Source organism: Meles meles, chromosome 10 (genome assembly GCF_922984935.1).
Source record: "Meles meles chromosome 10, mMelMel3.1 paternal haplotype, whole genome shotgun sequence".
Lineage (NCBI taxonomy): Eukaryota > Metazoa > Chordata > Mammalia > Carnivora > Mustelidae > Meles > Meles meles.
The window spans coordinates 485,006-511,505 of NC_060075.1; the positions used below are offsets into that span (position 1 = coordinate 485,006).

The following is a 26,500-nucleotide window of genomic DNA, read 5'->3' on the forward strand; positions in this document are numbered from 1 at the left end:
TTCCCAAGGCACCTCGCTCAGCGTCTGGTTCCCAGTAAATGCCCGGTACACGCGCCGAGCAGGGTGAATTAAAGTAATGGTAATGCCAACTGTGTCCAGCAAGAAATAAAAATCTTCTGTAAGAAATGGGAGGTAAAACAATTCCCAGCACAAATCACTCGAAAATGCTTCCTCAAGCCTAACTGTGTTGCTTGAAAATGCGCAGCTGAGACTTAAGAAAGTAAAGACGCGCAGGCACGTTGCGGAGCCCGGGGGGGCCCGCAGGGGCGGCTGGTTCCCAGGGCAGCAGCTGGAGCCCCTAGAAGAGCTGGGCTGAGCCGCGCAGGTGAGGTGGCAGCGGGCGGCCGGAGCGGAGAGCTGCACTGACGTCTGACCGTGGAAGTGACGGGGAAGTCTTCGTACCCGCCTTTGCTTTCCAGGAGAAAGACCTGAAGACCAGTCCCACGGGCGCGCCCTCCTGCAGGCCGGGTTCCCCATCTGGGTCTTTGAGAGGCTATACCAATTTCACTTTCAAGTTAAATATTAACGAGAAACTCATTTTTTCCAAACTTTGCAGTTTACTTCTGAAATACGTCATTACCCATATTGCGTCTTCAATACTAAGGGTAATTAGGAGACAGAAAGTCTCCTCCAAGGGCACCACCTTGGTGTAAAGAACAACACTGGGGCTGGACGGGGTGTGCGGACCAGCCGGCAGGGGACGGGCCCGCGGGTGCCCCACAAAGCTCCAGGAACAGGCCTGCCCCTCCTACCTCAGCCCGGACCGGGTTTGCTCGCTGACCCCAAGGCGGGGTATCAGCTCGGTGCCTCCCCGGCGGGCACTATCCCCTCTGTAGGGTTTATACTAAGCTGGTGTGAACAGGGCTATGGAGAAATCAGGGCCAGTGCGGAACGTCCACTGGGTCCACACTCCTCTCGGGGCCGGTGCAGCATAAACCTGGGTAGGTCAGGACATACCTGCAAAACCAGCCCCTGTGGTTTCTGGGACTCTCTCACGGGAAGCACCCCCCAACCCCTGTCTGATGTCAGCTTATTTTTAGAAAATATCTTTTAGAACAATTTCAGCTTATTTTTAAAGAGCTCCCCATAACGAACAACCCATAATCTTGACATCGGCAGTTTCTCTCAGATCTGGGACATGTGATCAGACGGCCAAGTTGGGACCTCCGATCGCCCCGCTCCCTGCTCCACAGTCACTCAGAATGAATTTTAAGGAAATAGGCGGGCATTTAAAGAGGCGAATAAAGTGTTTGGGTTCAGAGTGGAGGGGGACTGGTGCTGTCCGGCGTGCCCCGGGCTGGCCAGCGATGCCCCGTGCGGAGGCGGCATCGCTCCAGCCGAGACTGACCGCCGACACTTCCGTGCCTCTTCGCAGATCACGTTCTACGTTCTGGTGAAAGCCATTTACACGCTGGGCTACAGTGTCTCTCTGATTTCCCTTACCACCGGAAGCCTCATTCTTTGCCTCTTCCGGTAAGTATCAGAAATGAGCAATTCTGCCGTCTGAGACCAGAAATTGTAGGTTTAAGCCAGGTAGGCCCATCAGAGGAGGAAAGAGATTCACTGTCTCCAAGCGGCTCTCTCTCTGTTAAACCAGGAAAACTCCCTTGGAGAATCCGTGTGAAACACCAAAACACGATGCTAATGTTTACATTTCTGTTCACATAGTCCGCATTTCTTGTATAAAGAGACAATGCCGACTTTTGATAAGAATTCAGTCCAACCGCTGTTCACTGAATACCTGGCCGTTCTGCAAATCCTTTGAAAATAAGAAGCAACGTGAGCCTGCCCTTGCCATTCAGAAAGCTCCGACATTTGGGGCGTCATTTCCTGATGGCTCTGAATCAAAAGTCGAAGTCAAAACAAATATCAGTTAGGTTTTCTGCAGAGCAGAATTTAGGTGGAACAAGGGAATTAGAAACAAAATGTTCTGAGCACTTTTTAGAGAAGCCAGATACCGCGCGAAGTGAAGTTCGGAGGCAGGTCATTTGACGTGGGTCCCGCGGGAAAGTCCAGTCTTGACATCTGTGCCGCGGGGCGGCCGTTGCAGCCTGTTTGCTTACACTCTTGTTCCGAAACCCTGCTCCGGGACGCTGGCCTCAGGAGGTGGAAATGGAGGAAGAAGTTTCACTACAGAAATAGTTACCGTGATACACAACGGAAAACATCCTAACATACAGTAACGAATAGTAACGTCCATGAGAACAGAAGAAGCCTTAAGATTAAATCTGATTATTTAAGTGTTCGTTGCTCCCTCCACCCCACCCCACCTCCCCCTTCCCGTCCCTCCCCCCTCACCCCTGCCCGTCCCCACCGCAGGAAGCTGCACTGCACCCGGAACTACATCCACCTGAACCTGTTTGTCTCCTTCATCCTCCGCGCCGTCTCCGTGTTGGTCAAGGACGCTGTGCTGTACTCCAGCTCCGGCACGGGGCACTGCCCGGACCAGCCGTCCTCCTGGGTAAGGCTGCCCCTGGGAGCGGGGTCCTCGCACTGAGGGGACGGTGGCCGGTGTGAACGGCAGCCTCACAGACCTCCATCCTCACCACCCCGGCCCCTTGTGTCTCCCCACCTGACGCTGGGCCAAAGTCCCACAGCTCGTGCTCGGGGCTAACGGCAAGGGTCGGGCTGAGCAGCATAGGGGCTGCCCAAGGGGCTGGGGCTCAGAGCAGGCCCCGGTTGGCGGGTGAGACTGGGATGTGTCCCAGGCACCCTCCTGGGCTGGGAGGTCACGGGCCGCGAGCGCTCACCCCCAGGCAGAGCCGGCACAACACGAGGGCACTACCCCAAGGGACCCGCGGCCACAGCTCTGGGCTGGGAAACCCGACGCGGGCGGAGAGGCAGCGTCAACGTCTTCATCCCGCATCTCCCAGAGGACGAGAGAGAGAAGCACCCGTGGACTGCTGGGGGAAGTTCCCATGGGGGGCACGAGCCCCCCGAGCCCCCGCCGGGAGTCCCCGGCCCGTCTGCGACCACGCTGGACCCAGCTGTCTGCCGTGAGGAGGAACGTGCTCGTTCTTCTGTGCCTTTGCACTCCCGCCCAGGCTGAGCTGGTGCCGCGCGTGGGCCTGTGGTGCTGGGCTGGGCTGCACGCTGACTGCGCCCCCTGCTACGGGGGTCCGTCTGAGTCCTTCCCAGGGCTGCCTCGGGACCTCTGGCAGGCACCCGGGCTCCGGTGTGACCGCAGCTTCCTGGGAAGCCCTCTCTGCACAGGGAGCCAGGATGCTGGCCACTGCCCTCTTGGGCTCCGGGCGGTTGGATCTGTCTCCTGGCGCTGTTGCCCGGGAGGGAACAGACTTGAGTTAACTCAGTTTTCAGATAGGAAAGCCTTCTAGAACGCCGCAGAACACCAGCGTTGCACAGGCCTGCCGGTAAATAGATTTCTGGGGACAATCTGCTCATGACATCCTCGGACTGTCAATCAGCGGAGTTTGTCGTAATAAAAGTAACACGAGACCCTTCACCCGGCAGACCCCAGCCCCACGTGGGAGCCCCTGGGGTTCTCGCCCACAGTGGAGTCTCTGCCGTGGGGGACGGGGTGAGCCCTGGTGCCACTCCGGGTTCTTCTTTTGTTGAGAAGCCTCCTTTCCCTTCTCCGGGGATCTCGAATCTCCGCTCAAAGGGGCCCCCCTTCCTGACCTTCTTCTTAAGGGGCTGGTGAGCCTAGATGGGCCACAGACCCCCACAATCCAACCCAGGCCTGAGCTCCCAGACACGCAGACAATACCGGCCGGCTCCTCCCTGAGGGGCGGGGGAGCGAGAGCGGCCCAAGGGAACGAGAACCCGCCCTACCAGCCCCGGTGCTGAAGGTCACGGACCCTCCTGCCCACCTGGGGTTGGGGCTTCACCTCCCCACTTCTCGACAGCCTTCCAATGCCAGGCTGGATGCTGCTGGGGAGGCCCCGTGGCCTTCACAAAAGCCGCTGGCCCATTTGTGCGGGAGGACGCAGGGCTCCTGCGCGGGACGGGGCTGCGGTCAGCGGTCAGACAGCACCACACAGCCTGGCCCTGAAGTTGTTCAAGGATCCAGGGCTCAGGACTGAGGTGTGAGAAACAGGGAGCAGGTGCAGAGTCCCCATGCCCAGTCCTCGAGGGTCCCCAGAGAGCTGCACCCCTCCATCGGGATGTCACCAAGATGTGCACCAACAGAGGAAGGAAGAGGGGGGCAGAAGGAAGGAGGGAGGAGGAGGACTGGGTCTTCGTGTCCCCAGAGAAGGTTTGGAGCAAGTTCGTCGGATGCAGGCAGACCGCAGCACGGGGACCAGAGAAAACCTCTTTTCTTGCAGTTGCATTTTTTGGACATTTTGGTTCTCAGCTGGTACCAACCAACATTATTCTCGCAAGCAGAACCCTGGGGGCATCTCCCCCAAGCAGGCCGAAGGGTCTGTTTCTCAAGACACTTGGAGGAGCCGAGCACTCGGCAGAGTCTATTTCCTCCCAAGAGACGGCTTCTCCTGCTAGGGCCCCTCTCCCCGCATACCCTGGACACAGCGCTGAGCCCGGGTCCGTGTGTCTCCTCCCGGCTGCCCCGGCAGCTGATTCTCACTGAGACCAGACGGACGGCATGTGGGGTCGACGGGGACTCTCAGAAACGCAGCTTCGGGCTTTCCGAGGTGCTCCCGTGAGCCTGAGCCCCCAGGGGTGTCGGGTGGGGAGTCCCTGGAGGCGGCCGTGGCCCAGCACATGGCTCTGATGTCACGCGTGGAACTGTCCCACCGATCACCGGCACACGACACCCTGCACACACGTCTCTGTGCACGTTCTCGCGTCTGTCTGGTGGGACTCCGCGGTGCAGGCTGCCTCGAAAGGCTCTGCGCTCTGCCATTGCAATGCACGTGACTGCGTGGCTCTCCCGAAAGTCGGAACAGCTGTGGGCTGTGTGCCTGCCGCTTCCCTGGCGTCCCGGGGTCGCTGGGCTCCGAGCACCTCCCCCGGCACCCCGAGCACACGCCCGCGTCCCAGTGAGTGCCCGTGAGTCCCAGGCTCACCGCGGCTGGTTTTCCTGTTCCCACGGTGCATCGTTAGTGCGTCTCTCCACTTCGGGTGCCGGACACGGCGTTCAGGGAACCACGTGCCAGTCCCGCTCCCGGCCCCTCGGGCCTCCGACACAGCCTCAGGAAGCAGGAACTGGTAGCTTCAGCCCCGCAGACGGGGGTTCGCCCCACTGAGGACAGAGAGCGCTGGGACGAGGTCTGGGTGGGAGCGTGCGGAGCGCGGGAGGCGGGGGCAGGTGCCACGGGTTGCCGGGCGGAAGCTCTAGCTTGGAAGGGCTGCCGTGACTTTCCCGTCAGCGCCAGCACCCCGAGACATGCACGTCGGTATATCCACACACGCAGGTATAGAAGCACACGTGATGCACACGCGTGTGTCCGTGGGGTCCGTGCTCCGGTACAGGCTACCGAGGTACACGCCTGTGCAGACGGACAGGACTCCTCGCGTGGAAGTGTGTCCGCAGGAAGAGACGCTCGCATGTCCACGTGAAGAGACGCTCGCGTGTCCGCAGGAAGAGACACCACGTACGTAGAGGTGCCTCTCTCCGCGAGGGAGTGTGTGGATGTCCGCCTGTACCGTGTGTAGTTTGTACGTACACGCATGTAGTGTCGGGGACAGCCAAGCCACAGGAGAGGAATGAAGTTCTGTTCCTCGGCCACGTACGCAAACTTGCTGATGAAAAGCCTCAATTTCACGTTTTCTCAAGAGTCTAAAACCAGCTGCGGGGCTCAGCGAAGGTCTGCGGGGTCTGTTTCCCAGAGCACCTGGTTCCTCCCAGCGAAGACTCTCAAGACATCTGGGGAACATGACGTGCTTGAGGGAGTCTCCCATTTTGCCCTTTGTCGTTCTGCCCCTTGCTGAGTGGGTGACAGGGACCAAGAGGGAAGGGCAAGGGGGTGGGCAGAGGACGAGGACACGGAGTGCAGCGGCAGGGAGAGGGCAGGCGGGAGGCTAACCGCGGCGCGCCCGCAGCCCGCTGCCGTCCTGTCCGAGCGGCCGTGTGCGTCTCCTTCTGCCCGTGTTTATCTTCCAGTGGGCTCTGCCCCAAGGCTGTGGCTGCTGAGGGCCTCGCACGAGCACAGTGCCCCACACCACTGCGCCGGTGCCCTTGGCTCCTTCCACAGACACACATGCTTCCCGTCCTGGAGCTCCTCCGCCCGCCGTGAACTGCTCTGTCCGATGGGGTCCGTGTTCTCTGTCTCTGTCTCTGACGTTCCAGGTCGGCTGCAAGCTGAGCCTGGTGTTCTTCCAATACTGCATCATGGCCAACTTCTACTGGCTCCTGGTGGAGGGACTGTACCTCCACACCCTCCTGGTGGCCATTTTCTCCCCCAGCCGGCGTTTCGTGGCCTACCTCCTGACTGGATGGGGTAAGGACTGCTTCCCCCGTGCATGCCCAATGCCCCGTCAGCCGCCTGCCGATGCTCCGGGTGCCTGATTTCCCCTGCTCTCTCCTGGAAATGCAGACCTTTTAGCTCAGAAAAACCCTTTGCTACCCCTGCAGGATGCCCTTCTGGTTAGATTAGGAAGAGCCTTCCTAGCATGGCTAGTTCCCTGGAGGCAGAACCCTCGTACTTCTAGGAACCAGGAACCTAGTTTGAAACTGCTGTAGACTTCCTGGGGCATAGCCTGTGCTGGAAAGTCAGAAAGAAGGGCCGTGGAGGGGAAGGGCAGGGAGCCCTTCTCCCAGGAGGTCCTGGTAACCCACCAGTTAGCAGGACCTTCGCTGGCCAGAATTGGAAGGGGCGCAAGCGGGGGTCCCCCCAGGTGCCCGGTGAGTGGCTCCCTTGCCATCATTGCTCCAGCAATGGAGCAACACTCCAGCAGCAACACTCAGGACGCACGGCGAGCTTTGCCGGCCTGTGGGGCGTCAGCTTGCAAACCCACGTGTATCATCACTGCTTTGTAAGGCATGAGCATAAACTTCTGTGTGTTGACGAAGCGTTTCCACTAACCCTTCCATCAGAAAGCCCTCGTTCTTGCTGCCCCTGGTGGATGGGGGTGCACACTTCTGTCCCTGTGGGCGGTCCCTGTTAACTCGCGCGGTCTTGTGGATAACCAGGTGACTTTGGTTTATGGCAGGCATCCCCACCGTCTGCATAGCTGCGTGGACGGCAGCCAGGCTCTCCTTAGAAGACACAGGGTGAGTGCTCTGTCCAACCTCTGCCCGTAAAATGAGATGGACCAGTCCTGGCCAAGTTGCCGGCATCGTTAAGTCTTCGGAAGCTAGAAAGAAGCTCGCTCTCTGGCCGGAAAGAAGATTTGCCTTTGTGGCTGCAGCCAAGCAAAGAGTGGTACAGGCAGCGTTTGACCCCCGTGTACGGGACGACCTCAGACCTCATGACGGTCCGCTGGGGCGACCGTACTTGGAGAAGACCCGTGTGAGGGATGGGCATTGAACCAGGTCCCGCAGCGGAGCTGGGTTTGGGATAAGCCAGGCAGAGCTGGGAGCAGCACCTTAGGTGGAGGAAGCAGTGTTCACAAAAGGGAACCGGGCAGAACGCACGCTTCGTCTGCCTGGGCCAAGTGTGGAAAGGCGACCGCTGAAGACAAGGTTAAAATGGCCACAGGAGTGCAGCTCTCTGAGACAGTTCTCTAAACTGCAACAGAGTGGGGTCTGAAGTTCTGTTTTATGCGTCCAGCTGGGTCAGGGCCCCAGACTCAGGCACCATGATCAGGGCCCCAGAACTGGTCACCAGGCTCCTACCATGAATGTTGGGCCTCATGAAGGGCTCTCAGGGCTACCACTTCTCTACTAGTGGTAACAAACCACCCTAAAACTCAGCGGCTTACATAACTGCAGTTTCTAGGGTGCGTTCCTGTGCCTGGCAGCTTGGGCGGACTCACGTGGCCTTCTTCTGGCCGCTGCCCAGCTTGCTCACACATGGGGCACCTGCTGGGTCGGCCGAGGGCTGGCGGGGCTGGGACGGCACCATCCGGCAGACTCCCTTCTGTCCCACAGGTTCCAAGTGCTCCACATCCTATTGCCAAACCAGCTAGGATTCCAAGGCAAGGGCTGGTCTCTGCCCTTGCTGGGTGGGCCTGCAGAGCCCCACTGGGGGCAGGGGTAACGGAGGGAAAGACGGAGACGTTGCAAGCACCCTCCCCTGGCTCGCTACTGCAGGCAGCCCTTACGCTGGAGACCGGAGGGAAAGCACGGCTGGACAGACACTCTTAGCTGCGTCTCAGTTACTCCAAAGACACTTTAAACCTTCATTCAAGACACAAACACATACCACTCAGGAGGGGAGAAGAAATTAATTTTCAGAAGAAAAGCTCCCCTTTGTCGGATGCTGGCCAGAGTGAGCATGAGATGCCCCAGCTCCCTAGTTAGGGGCCTTCCATGGGGCTCGGTCTCCCCGTTGTCCTGCCTCTGGGAGTTCTGCTCGGGCTTCACGTCTCCGGCAGCAGATTTTGGCGTCAGGAGGCGTGAAGTCACTGGGCAGGGACAGATTGCAGCCAGGCCTATAAGTGCGGAGCAGCTCTGCTCTCACAGTGGCCACGTGCCCGTCCCGGTCCCGCATGTGCCGTCCCGCAGAGGGGCCTCGGAACTCACCAGGCCCAGAGGCCCAGAGGCCCGCGTGGCTGGAGGGCCAGCCCGGTTTGGCCAGCCCTGCATAAGGGGCGCGTCCGCAGGCAGTGCGTGGACCCTCCTGCCCTTCCTTTGTGCATGAATCGGAGGTAACATGATTTTCCTTCTCTCTCTTCACTAGTTGCTGGGATACCAACGACCACAGTGTTCCCTGGTGGGTTATACGAACACCAATTTTGATGTCTATTATAGTAAGTAATTTCTGTATGGAAACGTGAGCTATCCACTGGGTTGCGCGCTTGGGCAGAGAGGGAGCCCACGTCGCTATTTTACATACGAATAGCCTCGTTCCACTCGGGCTCGCAAGAGAAGAACCGTACACAGTGGCCCAGGTCCTTCCGTCTGCCCTGGACTCAGTCCCCCTCCAGGAGGAAGGCTCAGTGAAGGGGGAGGGAGTGGGGAGAGAGAGGCAAGCTCTCCAGAGGGGGAGCGGGAAGGAAGCCTGCGGGAAGTCGGGGCCAGCCCTGCACAGATCTGGAGCTGAGTCAAGTTGTCATTGTCCACCTCCCCTCTCAGGACTGACGCCCCTGCAGCCGGGGTCCTGAGATACGGGATGCTGTTGGGAGACCCAGTCCGCTCCAGTCCTGAGGGCAGCCGCTGCCAGCAGCTGGGCAGGGCAGAGGGGAGGAGAGCAGGTTCTGCGGGGCTGAGCCACAGACAAGCTGGCCACACCCACGTCCCCACAAGGGGCTCACGCACAGGTGGTCTCTCTTTGTGCAGGTCAACTTTGTCCTTTTTGTTAGCATCATACGAATTTTACTCCAGAAGCTGACGTCCCCAGATGTCGGCGGCACTGACCAGTCACAGTACAAGTGAGTATGTGTGTGGGTTGCAGAGCCCTGCTGCCCTCACAACCTCCCGTGGCCTGGAAACCCGGAGTCGGGGAGGACGTGCCTCTGTGCGTCCAGCGAAGGCCCGAGTTCGCCCCTGTGGTTGCAGGACCATGCTCGTGCCTAGGGTGGCGGTGTCTTCTCCAAGGCAGGTGACTGGTTCTGGTCAAGCCCCGTCCCCTTGTTTCAGCACGGACACCCTCCAGGGAGCCTGCTTACGGAAGCTCTCTGCCCACTTTCCTGTTTCGTGATCTGACTTTTTCTCCTGGACCACACATTCTCGTATTTCATGCTTGATTCTTTGTTCCCCATCAGACCACATGGTTCCTGCTAGCATCTAAGGCCTCGTACTGAATAGTAATCCGTGGTTTATTGGCCGAATGATTACATGAAGATGGTTTTCATCATATCCATTCAGTGGGAAAGAGATCAGATTAAGTACACACCGCGGTCATCCGGCTAATTAATGATACCTGGAGACTCGATAAAAGAACATAAAGATTCTGTAAATTTCTGTCCAGAACTTACAAAGAAAACGCCCACAGCTTATTATCAGCACTAGCTCAGCTCGGGGTGGTTGGCCAGCCAGTGGGGGCCTCAGACTCAGACAGACAGGCCTGGAGCTGCGTGACCCTGGGCTGGTGACCTGATTACAGCCAGGGGTGGGCCTGGCAGCGGGACAGGCAGCATCATTGCTGGCCAGGGGCCCTGTGCTGGGCTGACCCCCCAGCTGCAGGCCTGGGGGATGTGACCTCACTGCTCTGCCTCAGTGTCCTCATCTATAAAGTGGAAGTAATGATCATCATCTCTAAGTTGGGAGGGTAAACACAGTTAGTACTGAAAAGACATTTAGTTCCAGCGCCAGAAAGTGTTGTGGGGAAATCTGTGCACAGATCCTTCTGACCGTGCCCTAGGCTACACACAACCCAAGGCATCCCTTTCTCTGCCCAGTCGACTCAAGGAAGCTACACAGAAGGCCAGACCTAGAGATCGGATTCCACATCAGAACACAAAGGACAAAGCCATGTCGTCCCATGCAAGCAGCCCCTGTCCTGGCCCCTGAGCCCACCCGCACCCGCAGCAGGGACAGGACGGCTCTCAGTTGCTCTTCTAACTCAGTTTTGATTTTCAGCTGGTCTTGTTTAGCTTTTGTGCTGACCTTTTCTTTGGGGTCTCTGGGAGTGTCCGTTCAGTACATCTTAGAGACACATGTTTTTATTTTAGAAACAGAATTAAGTTGGAAAATATCTTTTCCCAGGATGACAAAAGAAACAGAGCACGTCTGCGATGTTGCCCTCTGGCTGTATCTTGATGTCTTTTCTCTGGAACTATCTTTATAACAGTCACAGACGCCCCCGAACAGGGTCCCAGAGGTCCAGCCTCGCTAGAAATCTGTCTCCAGAAATGAGCATGATAGTGATTCCGGATGTACCTGAGGGCATTCAGGCAGACTCTGTGTCTCACACTGAACTAAAGGGCACAGCTCGCCACACGACCACCTTCTGCTCTCCAGGCTAGTGCTGAAACAGGGTATGAAATGCAGCAACCTTGTGAGGTTCTCTGTTTGGATCTGCGAGGAGACAGCGGTGTGACGCCCACTGATGGGCCTTCCGTGCCGACGGGGCTGGACCATGTCCTGCTGCACAGTGACCCGGGCTTCTGGGGTTTGCATGGATGGCCTGAAGCAGGGACATCCCACTTGTAAACACCGCAGGACATGGTTCGTTGGTAAGGGAAATCAGGAGAAAAGGACACATTTCTAGCACTTACATCCCAGGTTCTGAGTGCTAGGTTCAAGGTCAGTACCTCAAAAATAGGTTAAGAAGTTCATGACTTTTTCTAAGCATTGGGTTAGGGCCAAGGAAGAGGAGAAGGTGGGGGAGGGGCAGAGTGGAACCTTCTCGCTGGGTTCCTTCGGGATCAGGCCGCCAGGTCCCTGCAAAGGCTACCAGATGTTCATTTAGGGCCTTGATGTGCCACACCGCACCGCGTGGCCTGACTTGGCCTGGGGCCAGGATCCTCCCTGATGTGCCCCCGGGGACCCCAGTGCTCCTGTCCACGCTGGAGCTGCAAGGAAGAAATCTGGCCATGGGCCAGAACGCCCAGGAGCATGTTCGAGCAACCAGCGCCGGTCCTGCCGTGAGGACCTGGTTCAGTTGCAGTGAGGAGGCAGGCTGGACTGAGGACTCTAGAAAGTTCCACGATGACTCTCACACGCAGCAAGGAGAGGCCCCAGCTCAGAGCAGTGACTCTCCAGGTGGGGTCCAGACGGCAGAGGCAGCATCTCCAGGAACCTGAGAAGAAGCAGTGCTGGGGCCAGCGACCGGCCTTCGAATGTGACCCCCAGGCGGTCCTGGTGCGGCTCGGGCGTAGAGAACGGAGACCGGGTTTGCGGGGCATGGGCAGAGCAGCTAAAGGAAAGGGGGCCGTGAGCTCGGCGGTCTTTCTTCCAGGCGTAGAACCCAGCGAGCGGGAAGCCGCGTTTTGATCAGGGAGGGCAGTGACTCCCCGATGGACAAAACAGTTACATCTGGTCCAGGTCAACCAACCCCCCGGGCCCCGGGGCGCCCGTCCCACTGCCACACTGTGCTCGGGGGTCTGCCCCCCTGCTGCGTCTGCTCCTGTGAGCACAGAGTCGGACCTGACTGCCAATGCCGGGAGGCTGCCCTCAGACCGACGTCTTGCTGGGGGCCCGGCAGCAGGTCTCGGAGGAGCCTTGCGGCGTTAGGAGGTCCCGTTTGTCACCGCGCCGGCACGTTCTGCCCGCGGCTGGGCAGGGGAGGCTGGTTTTACTCGGTGTGTGAGCAGCAGGGCTCCGCCGGGGAGGCCCTGGCCCTGGGCCAGCGAGGGGGACCCCCTGAGCCCAGGGGCCGGCCCCGCGCTCAGCGTCTGTCTGTCCCGCAGGAGGCTCGCCAAGTCCACGCTGCTGCTCATCCCCCTGTTTGGAGCCCACTACATGGTGTTCGCCGTGTTTCCCATCGGCATCTCCTCCAAGTATCAGATTCTGTTTGAGCTGTGCATGGGATCCTTTCAGGTGCGCGCGGGAGGGGATGGTTCCTCCTCCCCGAGTCGGCGAGTGGCTCTGACAGTCCTTTCTCGCCTGCAGGGCCTCGTGGTGGCTGTTCTGTACTGCTTTCTCAACAGTGAGGTGAGTGCTCGTCACACCTCGGGGGACGCGGTGGGGGCTGCCCTGATGGGCTCCCGCGACCTGCCGGAGAGCTCAGGTCTTCTGTCCCGGCAGCCCCCTTCACCAAGCCCTTCTCCCCGCACCAAGCCGGCCTCCCACAGGCTCAGGAAAGCTCCCCCGCCGGGATGGACCCTGCCCCGTGCCTGCCCTGGCCTTACTCCTTGACCCCGGATATCAGGCCACGCAGACCCCCGTGGGGAGGGGCGGGCCCAGGGATGGGAGCCCCGCCCACAGCCAGTGGGGATGCGTGGGTGAGGCCCCCGGAGCAGAGGCCTGGTCTGCTTGTTTCCCTTGTGCCTTCCCGTGCCAGGCCCCATGTGGCCGCGTCCCCCTGGCCTGCACCTCTCCCTCCCTCCGCTCAAATGCCCTCCGGGAGCCTGCGCCCCTTCCGCCGCTCTGGGGGCCCCGAGTCCTGACCCCACCTGGCTCTGAGCACCCTCGCCTGCTGCTGCCCGTCACGCCTCCTCCTGGCGCGGGCAGCGTGGCCGGCCGCATCTTCCGTGCTGCGGCTCCCCCGGAGCAGGGCCGCGGTGGCGCTGGCTGCCCCCGGCGTGTGTCCGCTCCCGCATCCGCTGACCCCCGCTTCCTCGTTGCCTCGCCCTCGCCCAGGTGCAGAGCGAGCTGAAAAGGAAGTGGCGCGGCCTGTGCCCCGGGCGGCCCTGCGGCCTGGACCACAGGCTCCGCCGCACGTCGGTCTCGAGGAACGACTCGGAGAGCGCCCTGCAGTACCACCGCAGCTCCCGTGCCCCGTCTTTCCTGCAGACGGAGACCTCGGTCATCTAGAGGGGCGCCCCATGGCAGATGGACGCCCCAGAGCCTCGGACACGGGCCGCCGCAGGCCGGCCTCCCCCGGCAGGAGAGCCCTGGCAGGTGACTCAGCGGTGATTCCGCAGAGCTGGTCTCTGCCCGTCCCCTCCGTGGAGCTGGGGTTCCATGGGCACCGGCTGGGACTTCAGTCTGATTCCTGTTAGATGTCAGTATGTAGGCAGTTTTGCTCGTAATGCTGTTTGGCCAAGTCGAAGGACCTGTTTCCAGAGAGATCAGGGAGACAGAAGCAGTCCCTGAAATGGGGCACAGTGGCCCAGATCTTGGCTCCATCCACTCCACCCTGGAAGGAAAACGAGGTGGGTTTCTAATTTCGGTGCCAGTTCTGGGCAGAGGGCAAAGGCCTGAGCTGGGGGCTGGAGCTTCCCCCCGCATGATCCCCAGCTCCGGCCTCCCCTGCCCAGTCCTCAGTAGGGCAGCGTTCTCATCTGCCAGGAACAGGCACGGTGCAGCCGAACCTGCCCTGCTGGGTGCCCCTTCTTGTCCCCACCTGCCCCAGGGCCGCCCCCGCCTGCTGGTCCACCAGGAAAAGTGCAGAGAAGGGTGCCAGTTGACAACGTGTCACCCCGCAAGGGAACCGGAGCCTAATGAGACTCCCCCTGAGACCACAGCAGGCCTCCCCCCAGCAGGCGTGAGAAGGTTGGGTAACCTGCGGCCCAGCTTGTAGGACCTGGTCATCAGGGCAACGACGACACCAGGCATTTTATCTGGAGCAGAAAGCTATTCTCCCAATGAAATAATCTTTTAATGAAAATAATCTTAAAGTCCATCTCTGCTTAAACGGAGGTTATTCTAAGAAAATACAAAAACGTGTTTAGTGCTTCTGTCCGGCTGTGGCAAGCAGCAGCGCCGGTTTCCAGTTCCCCCGACGTCTGCAGACTTGGGAGCTAGTCTGGATGCTCAGCAGCTGCAGAGGGAGCAGGCAGCCGGCAAGGACAGGGAGTCCACCCCATGCTGGGTCAGCCTTGCAGCACCGGACAGACGGACGAGCTGCCCAAACCCCGTCCAGCTGCCTCATCTGCTGCACTCAGCAGTTTGACCCCATTCGTGTTCCTGGCACCCCCAAACCTGAGGCCATGAAGGCTTCTTCCTGAGGCATCGTAGAACCTGGCCGGCACGGGGGAGCGGGGTCTGGCGGGCAGGGACGGACAGAGTGGCCCAGGTCCCCAGCTCACGTTGGTGACCAAAGCCTGGACAAATAGGGACAGCAGAGCGGCTGCGTGCAGAGGTCACCTGAGCTGGGCCCCCACCTCAGATGAGTCTCTGTCACCAGATCTCCACGGCCAGCTGAGACCCAGGCCCAGGTTTACATGGGGCCATGGGTTGTGCTCAGCCCTGGACGTGCCTCTTCCCTGCTGGCCTGCGCCAAGGCACAGCTGGAGTGGGCTGGTCTGTTTGGCCTGGGAAAGGGGAGGAGGCTGGGAGAGCGAATGTTTCCTAAGAGCAGAGCGGGGTCCAAGAGTCGGCATCCTGGTCCTAACCTGCTGTAATGTGTGTGGGACGTCCACAGTCACTGTGTGCAGCGCTTCAGTAAAACCTGAGGCTCTAGACTGTCCAGAGGCTCTAGACTGACTGGTCTGTCCAGAGGCTCTAGACTGACTGGTCTGCAGGTCCCGGGTCCTCGGCTCTCACGCGGAGGGCAGACTCCCTATGCTCAGCGGAGAGCCGTCACCGTCCCCGGAGCTCTCCCTGCAGGCCCAACGAGCTGCATGGAGGAGGGGGAGCGGGAGGCACGTGGCGCCTTCAAGGCCCTGGAAGCAGCCACCTTTCCCAGGGCGCTGAGGCCACCGCCAGGTTGCCCTCCTCAGGGCACCCAGGGCAGCGGGAAGTGGCCACCCAGCATCCAGCGGCTCCGGAAACCACCCGCAAAGCCCGAGAAGCAGGGCAGGGCTGACACACGTGTGCACGCCCGGTGTGTCTGCGAGCGCCCCGACCCGTGCACCTCCGGCCCGTAAGATCTGCGTCAGCACTGTCCGTCCTCAGCCCGTGCTGCCCTCTGGAAGGGCAGGACACGCCGCGGAAAGCAGCGTCCTGGATGCAGGTCCGCCAGGGAGGGGGGCAGGCTCGGCACAGCCCCGGGTTGGGGGGGGAGGGTGCCCCCGGGCAGGTCAGGTGGAGAGACCAGGAGGACCACGGTCCTGATGCTCAAGGAGGGCAGCGGTGTGGGCTTGTGCCCCCCCCCCCACGCCGAAGGGGACCCTCTCCACGGCAGGCCTGCTCCTTTCTTAGCAAAAAAGGCAGCTTTTAAGGGGCTTTTTTTCAGATATTCAGGTAACAGAAACTATACAGAGGCGTTAGAAAAGTTCGAGTATTACAGGGAAATATTACTGACAGTGATCTGTCCCTGAATCCTGCCTTCCATCCGCTCCTCTCCCTTCTGGGGCTGCCTGATCTTGCCGGTACTGCCTCTGTGTGCGCAAACCTCTCCCTCCCCTTCTGCCTTTCTCCGTCTCCACCGCAACGAGGCCGCACTGTGCAGAAGCCTCTGCAACTTGCTTCTTCAGTGAAGACAGGTCGTGAGACTCTGGCCTGTCCACCCACAGACGCGCTCCTCACAGCGGGACAGTCCCTGGCACGGGCTCCCCCGTCCCTCCCTCCCGATACGAGTCGAGGGGTCTCACGAGCGCTTGTGCGCACGCCCAGGGATTCCCCCAGAACAGGGTCTCCCACGTGCTGGGCACAGCCAGGCGCAGGTGCGGCTCCCCCCGCGGCAGCTGGGACGGTCCCCACCCACCAACCCCAGCATCAGGGACGTTTCCTCTCGTCCCGCCCCAATCTGCTGGCCTCTAGGCACGAGCCACAGTGGCACCCCCCCCCTTGGTTCTGCATTAATGTGGAGCCTGACCTCCCATGAGACGCCGCCCCCAGCACCCGGTCCACCTGGCAGCCCCCCCCCCAACAGTGCAGGTCCGCTGTTCTTTGACAAAGCGACTTCTTTATTCCTGGGAAACAGGGGACGAGACTCAGCAGAGGCCGTGGGTGGTTTGTGTCACAACTGACAAGCATTTAAAGAGGCACCCCTTGGCTTGTGGACCTTACAAAGGATTTAGGGCATCTTTTATACAGAAAAGTGTTCTTTGGAAGATGGAAAGAAAGACGCCCGTTTCCTTCATTGTCTCTAAAGGTTTCCTAGGGAAGGTGAGCGGGCAGAGGTGGTCCGCAGATTGTCTCCTCAAAACGAAACCAGTCCCACCCCTCCTGTCTCCAGATGCCCTAGACCGAGCCCTGAGCGGAAGGTCAGCAGGTGGCAGCCTGAACACTGAACCCCCTGAGCTAGCACAGGACCTGTGCTAAAGCTGCTTACGTTCAACGCCCAGAACTGAAGAAACAATAGGGGGAATTTAACAAAACAACGGGATCACGTAGGACCAGCTCTCTGCGCAAGATTGCGGGTTATGCAAACCCTCTCCTGTGCTGAAGGCTGTAGGCGATCGAGTCAAAGACAGCAGTCTATAAACTCGACACCTTCGAAACACAAGATTTTATAGCTTAAATAATTATAATTATGAATCTAGAATGTGCGAATTTTGTTATTTTTCAAATCACAACATAAATAGCTACAAATCCTGTCTGAATTGAAGACACACTCCACTAAAGCCTCATTTCAAGGTCACTCATAATTCTGCAGAGTTTCACACAGCATGAGTAGATGATGGTCTCCCAAGTCTGTCAACCTGCAGTGAGAAAACCCTTATCTAGTATTAGCTCTGTGGAAGCTGGAGGCACGTAGGACATGACCTCTGCACGCTCAATTCCAGTGTTCGTGTGTGGAGCACGTGCACACACACACACACGCTTGGATAGGATGCGTTCCCACGGGCGCACCCCTGCCTGCCTCCCTGCTGCTGTCTGGGTAGGATTTTGTCTGGCTTCACACACGATTCTCTTCTCTCCCTCCTAAGATAGTTCCTCCTTGTCAGACAGCCTCTGGGGCTTCGAGACGGGGGACCTGTGCTCTAGGCCTTGCCCTGGGCGGCGTTGACGACACAGCCCAGGCGCAGCTCCACGCTGAGAGCGAGAACTGAAGGGAGAAAGGAGACCGGGGGTTACCGCCACGCACGAGGGGCCTCTGTGGTGTGGTGAACGGCGTGAACTGCTCAGATTCCGTGGGCTGCACGGACTGTGCTTGTGATCGCGTGTCACTTCCCTGGGAATGAGATCATGGGCCGTGGGTCGATACGTGTATCTGGTCTGCACTGTGTCCTAACCCCCATGTCCACTGTCCGCCTGTCCACCTGGCCATGTGACTGCTCATGGCTCTGCAAGACAAGAGTTCAGCAAGGCAAAGAGGGTTTTGAGGAAAAGACAGGCGTTCAATGAGGTTACAGGGGATACGTGGAATTTATAAAAGGGAACAACTTAAAAATAGGGCAATGTGGCCAATGCGGCTTGCCGAGAGGCTCCGCTCCGCTGTGTCCAGGAAGCAGCCGGAGGTGCAGTCAGACAGACAGGCTCCAGACGCCCCAGCAGATGAAACGGGCTTTCTTCCGAAGACTGGGAGCTTCCCAAGGCTTTTGAGCTGGGGAATGACGTGGCTGAGGCTGTGTTTCAGAGGCAAACTGATGGCTGGGAAAGCGGCAGTGTGTGGAGCATCTGTGAGCTTGGTCTGCACAGACGGGGAGGAGGGCACTGGCTATGGAAGCCAGGAGCGGGGGAGCCACGCCTGTGGTGGGACAGTTTGCTAAGAGGCGACACCGGGATCACAGGAGAGTCCCCGGACGCCCACATGACAGTGAAGCACGCTGTGGGCCAGAGGTCGCCACGTTCACACCGTTTACTCTGACGCTTTCAGAATAAAACGAATGCGTGGCTTCCTCACATAGCAGTCTGGCTGGTGGCAGTTCCTCCCGTCCTGCGGGAGTTTTCCTTAGAAAGGGGGTGTCCGAGGGCCAGGCGGGAGGGAGGCTCTCCCTCTGTTCTCCTCTGTTGACACAACAGCATCTCAAAACCACTCACATAAGAGACACGGAGGAGAGACACTGGGGATCACGTGGGTTTGTACAACCCCAAGCCAAGCTGATTCTGACATGCTTTTGGTGATGTAAGAAACCACAAAGAAAGAGATCTACGCATCAAAATCTGCTCAACTAGATTCAGGCCGAAACAAAAAAAGAGCATCCAGAACGAGTCTAAGTCAAACGCAGCGAGCAATTCTGGGCGCCACGGGCTCTCCAGCTCAACAGACCATAGCTCGAACCTGGGACCCCGACGCGACCACCCTCCCTGACCCACACTCGCTGTCAAGCTAGATACACAATAGGCTCCCGTAAGCAACGTCAAAATGTGTGTTTATGGAAGTTAAACCCCAGAATCCTATTTGGGGCATTAGGGTATGTGGGGCTGTGAGGGGAGGGGTCTGTCAGTGAGAACGACCCTTCAGATTCAGTAGATAAAGTTAAGGTCAGATTGCCAGGTCGATGTCAGGAATTGCGAAGTCAAGACAGAGGCAGCCAGGGGTGGAGGGGAGGTCACGGCCCACAGGAAGGGGGACGTTCGTTAAAGGTCTGACCTGTAAAAGGTCAGTTGGCAGAACAGTTACGCCCCAGACGCAGGCAGGCTGGGTGGGTTCCCACCCGTCTCAGACGGCACCACGCGGGTGGACAGCACTGTGCTCCCTGTGCCGAGCAGGGTGCTGTTGAGGAAAAGCAAGAGACTGGATCCAGAGGTGCCTCGAGAATTCTGTGATCAGGGATTCCCAGTCGATCCCACAAGGTGTGTCCGTATTCCAGCCCATTTTCCCAGCTGGGCCAAGCGGATCACTGAGGATGGCATGGAAACCCACTCCACGCCCTTGTGACACCCCCTCAACCTTGGCTTGCCAGCCTCACTGGTCAGCAGCTCACCCAGATGATGTCCCTGCAACAGGGACACAGCGTCCCCAGGTCGACACAGTCCACAGACATGGCTCGGGCCCCAAGGTGAACACGTCCCTGGCGCCGGCCCCGCAGTGCCCTGCTCTCGGCCACCCGCTGTCTGCTTGCGGCTGTGAGCAGCCTTGAATTTGGGGATGGGGGCCAACAAAGCAGTACATAGAAAGCCCTCCTGCGGCCACCCAGCCGGTCCTGCCCTGACCACTCACGCTAAGGTCTTCCTGGGGTCCCCATGCAGTCCCCTCCTGTTTCTGGTCCCAGGCCAGGATGATTTCCTTCCACGAAAGACAGTTCTCCAGGCGGGAGTGCCCAGCAGAGGAAATCAGGAAAGGGCACCGGCTTCAGCCTCTTCAGAGTCTATGCTGGGGACCTTAGAGCAGAGCAAGATCCAGACGATACTTCTGCTCCCAAAATGTCAGGGCTGCCCTAGAGGAACGCCAGGCTTTGTGGTGGTTCGGGTGAACTTCTTGAATAGTCTGCCTCAGCCACCTTCCCTGCAAGACTGTGGCCTCCTCAGTGCCCTCCTGCCCATGTCAAGGGCCCGCACCTGCCCACAAGCATAGCCCACAGCCCCTCCAGCACCCCCTTGCCCCGTGTAGATAGAACTCCCTGTGAAGACACATGAGTGGGCTGGTTTGCCAGAGGTAACCAAGGACACATCACTGCACGTTACTGTGGAGCTCCAGCCCACCTGAGGGTGGTCTAGGTCTGGGTCAGCCGGGATGCCCAGGAACCCTCCGTGAGCAGGACAGCAGGCTCCTGCTCCCACAAGCACACCTGTCTGGAGAGCGTGGCTGGCAGACCTGAGAGAGAGCTCCCTGGGAGCAGCCACAGAAGGGAGCCCGTCACTCCAGGAAGGGGCTGAGCCCTGGGGGAGAGCTCAGAAGGAAGCCCCGGCATGCTTTCCTGGTGGAGAGGTGACCTGCACCAGACAGCCTGTTGGGAGGGCTTTGGGCCATGCAAGAGGAACTGAGAGAGAAAATAACCTCCAGATGCCCCGGGGCCTGTAGCACACAGGGAAGCATCTCATGACAAACTTTTAAACGCATATGTGAGAGAGAGAGCAGATACTGCTGGGAAGACGCCAGAGTAGGAGGACCCTGGGCTTACCTCTTGCCATGTGGCCACCTAGAGAGTACCTACATCGACATCAATAACCCAGAAAGTGACCCAGAGCCTGGCTGCATGGACTCTCCATAGCCAAGCGTAGACAAGAGGCCACCACGACGCGATCTAGCCCCTCTGATCACTTTTGGCAAGGTCCCATCAAAGCGGTGCCACCAGCGGGCGGTGTGCAAGCAGCCCAGATGAGGGCCAACATCGCTCCAAATTGACTCCTGCCCCCAGGAAAGGGGAGGACGACAACACACAGTCTGACTGCGGTCTCAGTGCTGGGCTGGGGGCAGGCAGCTGGTCTGACTGGAGGCCCCACCCAGCAGTGAACTCTTCTCAGGGACCACACAGGGGAAGTGCCACAGTTTGGTGGTATGCATCTCTGGCAAACACCTACTCTGACTCAACTCAAGCCCAAGGCAGCCCCTGACAAGCCCACTAACACCACGGGCACCAGACTCTGCCCACAACAGGCAGAGAACCATCACAGCCTAGAGTGAAGGCAAACAGAGCTACACCACCATGGCAGGACACCCCTGTAGCAACACACATAGGAGACACCCCTGAAGCACCATTTTCTGGTGAAAAGGAGACATTGCCCTGTGGGGCACTGCAGGGCCCCTTCCTCACAAAACCACTACTTCAAAGTGTGGGAGATGTCGCTGACTCTCCTAAAACAGAGAAACAGACACAGATATAGACAAAGTGAGGATACAGAGGACTATGTCCCAAATGAATGAGCAAAACAAAATCATAGCAAGGAATCTAAATGAAATGGAGAGGAGTGATACATCTGGTAGCGAATTTAAAGTAATGCTGATAAAGGTACCCACTAGAATTGAGAAAGGAGAGTAGGACTTCCTGACACCCTTCACAAAGGGATAGAAGACCTAAAAAAGAACCAATTCGAGAAAATGAACTCACTTAATGAAAACAAAAATAGACCACCTGGAATAAGTAACAAACAAGAGGAAGTAGAAGGATGGATCAGCAACCTGGAGGACAGCGTCATGGAAATTAATCAAGGTGAGCAGATAAGGGGGCAGGGGATACACAAAATGAGAAGAGATCCAGGGAACATAGCAACATTGTCAAGCATAACAGTTGCATCATAGGGATCCCAGAACGAGAAGAGCAAGGAAGGGTGGCAAAGGTTTATTTGAAGAAATAATAGCTGAAAACGTCCTGAATCTGGGGAAGGAAAGTGAAATCCAGATCCAGGAGGCACAGAGAGCCCCCAACAAAACCAATCCAAAGAGGTCTGCACCAAGATACAAAGTAAATAAGAGGGCCAAAAGCAGTGGTAAAGAGAGTTTTAAAAGCAGCAAGAGAAAGGAAAACAGGTACATACATGGGAAACCCCATAAGGCTATCAGTAGATTTTTCAGCAGAAACTTTGCATCCAGAAGGGAGCAGCATGACATACTCAAAGTGGTAGAAGGAAAATATCTGCAACCAAGAATGCTCTGTCCAGCAAGGCTTTCATTTAGAATAGAAGGAGAGATATCATTTCCCAGAAAAACAAAAGTTAAAGGAATTCATGACCAGGAGCAAAGCCAGTCACATCCCCATCACAATGATGCCATCAGCCTGTGAGTGTGAAGTCCACAGTCCGGCCTCCCTCCTCCCCAAGTCACCATGCACAGTCTGCTCAATGCCAAGTCAACACGCCTTCACCATAGATTGAGGACTGAAACTGACATCCTTCCCCTCAAATTCCAGCCCCTGTGCTCAAGTTTGTGCACAAAAGTGGACATAATTATAACAGCAGAATGAAGCAATCCAAATAGTGACACCAATTCTGTGGACTATATCATGGATAAAAGGAGTGTGCTAGGCTAAGAACATCTCCAACACGCACATCAAAGATACACACAGCACAATTCTGGTCACTAAAAGAAACAAACCTGGGAAGAATAAAAGAAGATGAAATCACAGAGGGAGACAAACCACACGAACTCTTAGGCATAGGAAACAAACTGAGGGTTGTTGAGGGAAAGGGTTTAACTGGTGAAGACACTAAGGAGGGCACATGACGGGATGAGCACTGGGTGTTCTATAAGACTGATGAGTCCCTGAACTCTACCTCTGAAGCTAATAATACACTATATGTTAATTAATTAAATTTAAATTTTAAAAAAGAAACCCCAAAATATATGTAAGAGCAAGCTGAAAGATTGCTTGATTTATAAAATGAACTGGAGAAGCAAAGCATTTGACTCTTAGTTCACCTGAATAAAGTTTCTGAGAATTCATCCAAGCCCCAGTCCCCTCTCCTTCCCTCTGGATGGGGCAAGGGTCCAGGTCCAGGAAGTGTCCAGTTGACATTCACTGCCCCCATTCCAGCATGTGGCTCAGCATCACGAGCTGTTGTGCTGCCTTTAGGAGACAAAGTGGAGGCACATTCTCTTGTGGGGTTGGGCAAACCTACCCTGCAGCTCCCTCGGTCCTTCCGACCCTTCCAGAAAGACCCTCAAGCAGTCTGTTTCAGCCAAATGAACCTTGCAGGATGAGCACTCCAGAGAACAGGAGTCATTCTGAAGCAGAAAGGAAATGGTTTGACTGGGAGCTCTGGGATTTTCTCAGGTAGGCTCCAAGCACAACTTATCCCTCAAATGAATGGGAATCTAACAGTTCCCAAAGCCTAGTCACTCCCCCAATATCAGAGAAGCTCCCACAGTCTCCCTGACTCTCAGCCCTCCCCAAGGCCCACCCCCTCCAGGGGCAGCTGATCAAAGAGGGGCTTAATGACTTTCCAGCAGACACTATTGCTAGATGTCCCAGCAGTCACCACAAGGGACGAACAGGCCCTACAAGTGTGCCCTGTGAGCGGACAGCCTGGGTCCAGAGCATCCAGATGTGAACCCCAAACCTCCTCCCAACCACCAGACCTGTGAGCAGCTCGTGACTTCTGAGAAAATGGGCTTGTTAACTGTAGGAAGCTCTAGAATCAGGCCCAACCCTTAGTAAGGGCTAACTGAGGGTTAGCAGTTTCTCATTTCTTAATTGAAGGAATGTCAATCCCCCCTTAAGAGCTTATAATTAAAAGAAAAAGTCGAACACTTAGAAAACTAACAGAAACAACACAGATAATCAAAGAACAAAAAATTATAAAAACAAGAATAAGGAAAATGTTATACACCCTCATAAGTAAAATAAAAAACTGGATACTTTAATTTCCCAAAAGAATGGTACTATTCAGTGATGATGATGCGAGGTTAGAGTTATACTATGTAGTATAATATTATAAATTTCATATTTGGTGGTTTTATTATATATCATAGTTTTACCATAGGCAATATACCTATTAAACCATGTAAGCAATTATTATCCTGTATTTATTTCCTCTATAAACAACAAACCTGTTAGAACTTTATTTTTTAAGATATTTATTTATTTATTTATTTATTTATTTGACAGAGGCAGAACAAGAGAAAAACGTAAGCAGGGAGAGTGGGAGAGGGAGAAGCAGGCTTCCCGCTGAGTAGGGAGCCGGATGCAGGGCTCAATCCCAGGACCGTGAGATCTCGACCTGAGCCAAAGGCAGATGCTTAGCTACTGAGCCACCCAGGTGCCCTGTAACCTGTTATAACTTTAAAATGTTCATTCCAGTTAGTAGGTTTATCTCTAGGGGTTTTTCCTAATTAAATATTCAGAGTTGTGCACAATGATTCACGTACAGAAGTGGTCATTATGATGTTATTTATTTTTTTTTAAAGATTTTATTTATTTATTTGACAGAGAGAGATCACAAGTAGACAGAGAGGCAGGCAGAGAGAGAGAGAGAGGGAAGCAGGCTCCCTGCCGAGCAGAGAGCCCGATGCGGGACTTGATCCCAGGACCCTGAGATCATGACCTGAGCCGAAGGCAGCGGCTTAACCCACTGAGCCACCCAGGCGCCCCTATGATGTTATTTATAATATCGATGTCAGAGAACTGAAAACAATAAAAATGTTGGGTCACTTATGGATGGTTAAATAAGCTGTGATTTAGACTACTGGATAAAGACTCTGACATGGAAGGTCCACACTGGGCCAGGGTGCCACGAGGAATGTGGGTGCCATGTGCCAATCCATCTTTCACAAAGTACACTGAGTCAGCCACATACAGGCTGAGCACTCTTGAACAAGATCAAAATTACAGGAAAGAGTCACCATAAGTAAGCAGGAGGAACAAATCACCGCCCTGTGTAATCTGAGAGGCATTTACTGCCTGAGACAGCTCTCTTGGGTGGTTCAACCACAAACACTCACCATTGTGCCTCCCTGTAGTGATTAACTCTACCAAGCAAACCATTAAGAGGGCAACGCAAATTATCTGATCCAAACGCTCACCTGCCAAGGATATTCAAGGATGAAATTTAGACAACCACCTTTGATCAAATGGACGGGAGAAGCAAAAGCCAGCTCATCTAACCCAGGGCCTCAATTATGACGAGGATGGAACCCATCTTCACACACAGCTCGGTGTCTCTTCCTGAGGTCCCAACTCATATCTCCACTTTTACATCAGATATCCTCCCTGATAGCCCATCCCACACTCAACGTCTTCTTCCCGTTTCACAGTGATGAAGAGTTGATTTGTCAAGAAGATATAAACAACCTTAAATGTGCAGACAGCTAATGACTGTCAAGATGCACAAATCAGAATGGACAAAATTTTAAAAAAACAAAAAATAAACAGAACAGACAAATTCACACACATAACTGGAGATTTTAACCCACTTCTCTAAAAGTATCAACCAACTTGGCCTAGTGAACGCAGGCAGAGGACTTCACCCAACAACTGTGGAACGTGTGTTTTTCCAAGAGCACACAGATACTCGACCATGTGTTAAGCCATGAAGCAAGTCTTGATAGATTTCAAATGAACAAAACCATACACAGTAGATTCTCTGACCACAACGGAATTAAACTAGAAATCAGTAACAAAAACAAGTAGAGAACACTGAACATTAAGTAAAGCAACACATCTGTCTAAATAAATGAAAGAAGAAATCACAAGGAAAGTTATAAAATATTTGAACTAAATGAAAACAAAAACGCAGTGTATCAAAATTTATTGAATGCAACTAAAGAAATCCTTGGTGGAAAATTTAAAACAGATAATCATATCAAAAAATGGGCAGAAGATATGAACAGACACTTCTCCAACGAAGACATACAAATGGCTATCAGACACATGAAAAAATGTTCATCATCACTTAGCCATCAGGGAGATTCAAATTAAAACAACATTGAGATACCACCTAACACCAGTTAGAATGGCCAAAATTAGCAAGACAGGAAACAACGTGTGTTGGAGAGGATGTGGAGAAAGGGGAACCCTCTTACACTGTTGGTGGGAATGCAAGTTAGTGCAGCCACTTTGGAGAACAGTGTGGAGATTCCTGAAGAAATTAAGAATAGAGCTTCCCTATGACCCTGCAATTGCACTGCTGGGTGTTTACCCCAAAGATACAGATGTAGTGAAAAGAAGGGCCATTTGTACCCCAATGTTTATTGCAGCAATGGCTACGGTCGCCAAACTGTGGAAAGAACCAAGATGCCCTTCAACAGACGAATGGATAAGGAAGATGTGGTCCATATACACAATGGAGTATTATGCCTCCATCAGAAAGGACGAATACCCAACTTTTGTAGCAACATGGACGGGACTGGAAGAAATTATGCTGAGCAAAATAAGTCAAGCAGAGAGAGTCAAGTATCATATGGTCTCACTTATTTGTGGAGCATAACAAATAACATGGAGGACATGGGGAGATGGAGAGGAGAGGGAGTTGAGGGAAACTGGAAGGGGAGATGAACCATGGACTCTGAAAAACAACCAGAGGGTTATGAAGGGGCGGCAGGGGGGTGGGGTGGGGTGGGAGGTTGAGGAACCAGGTGGTGGGTAATAGGGAGGGCACGTACTGCATGGAGCACTGGGTGTGATGCCAAAACAATGAACACTGTTATGCTGTAAATAAACAAATAAAAATAAATAAATTAATTTAAAAAAAAACTTAAAATATAGATATAGTGAGTGCTGTGAAATGTAAACCTGGCGATTCACAGACCTGTGCCCCTGGGGCTAATAATACATTATATGT

The 26,500-nt window shown here is 55.7% G+C and overlaps 1 protein-coding gene and 1 long non-coding RNA gene across 2 annotated transcripts in view; one reads left to right on the forward strand and one right to left on the reverse strand.

Annotated features, from left to right (window-relative positions):
- The window catches only part of VIPR2 (vasoactive intestinal peptide receptor 2), a 53,380-nt gene extending 38,425 nt beyond the window's left edge, over positions 1-14,955 (forward strand). Inside the window, exons 5-13 of the mRNA XM_046020525.1 lie at positions 1,376-1,473; positions 2,320-2,461; positions 6,212-6,362; positions 7,075-7,135; positions 8,706-8,775; positions 9,305-9,396; positions 12,319-12,448; positions 12,521-12,562; positions 13,211-14,955. Of these exons, the coding sequence (XP_045876481.1) occupies positions 1,376-1,473; positions 2,320-2,461; positions 6,212-6,362; positions 7,075-7,135; positions 8,706-8,775; positions 9,305-9,396; positions 12,319-12,448; positions 12,521-12,562; positions 13,211-13,384 (960 nt within the window). The 3' untranslated portion in view covers positions 13,385-14,955. The remainder of the gene's footprint in view (positions 1-1,375; positions 1,474-2,319; positions 2,462-6,211; positions 6,363-7,074; positions 7,136-8,705; positions 8,776-9,304; positions 9,397-12,318; positions 12,449-12,520; positions 12,563-13,210) is intronic.
- Positions 14,553-16,311, reverse strand: LOC123951671. Its single transcript, XR_006820494.1, has 2 exons — positions 15,000-16,311; positions 14,553-14,969 (listed from the first exon to the last, which is right to left on the reverse strand). It is a non-coding gene; the product is annotated as an uncharacterized LOC123951671 (long non-coding RNA).
- Between the last annotated feature and the right edge of the window lie 10,189 nt (positions 16,312-26,500).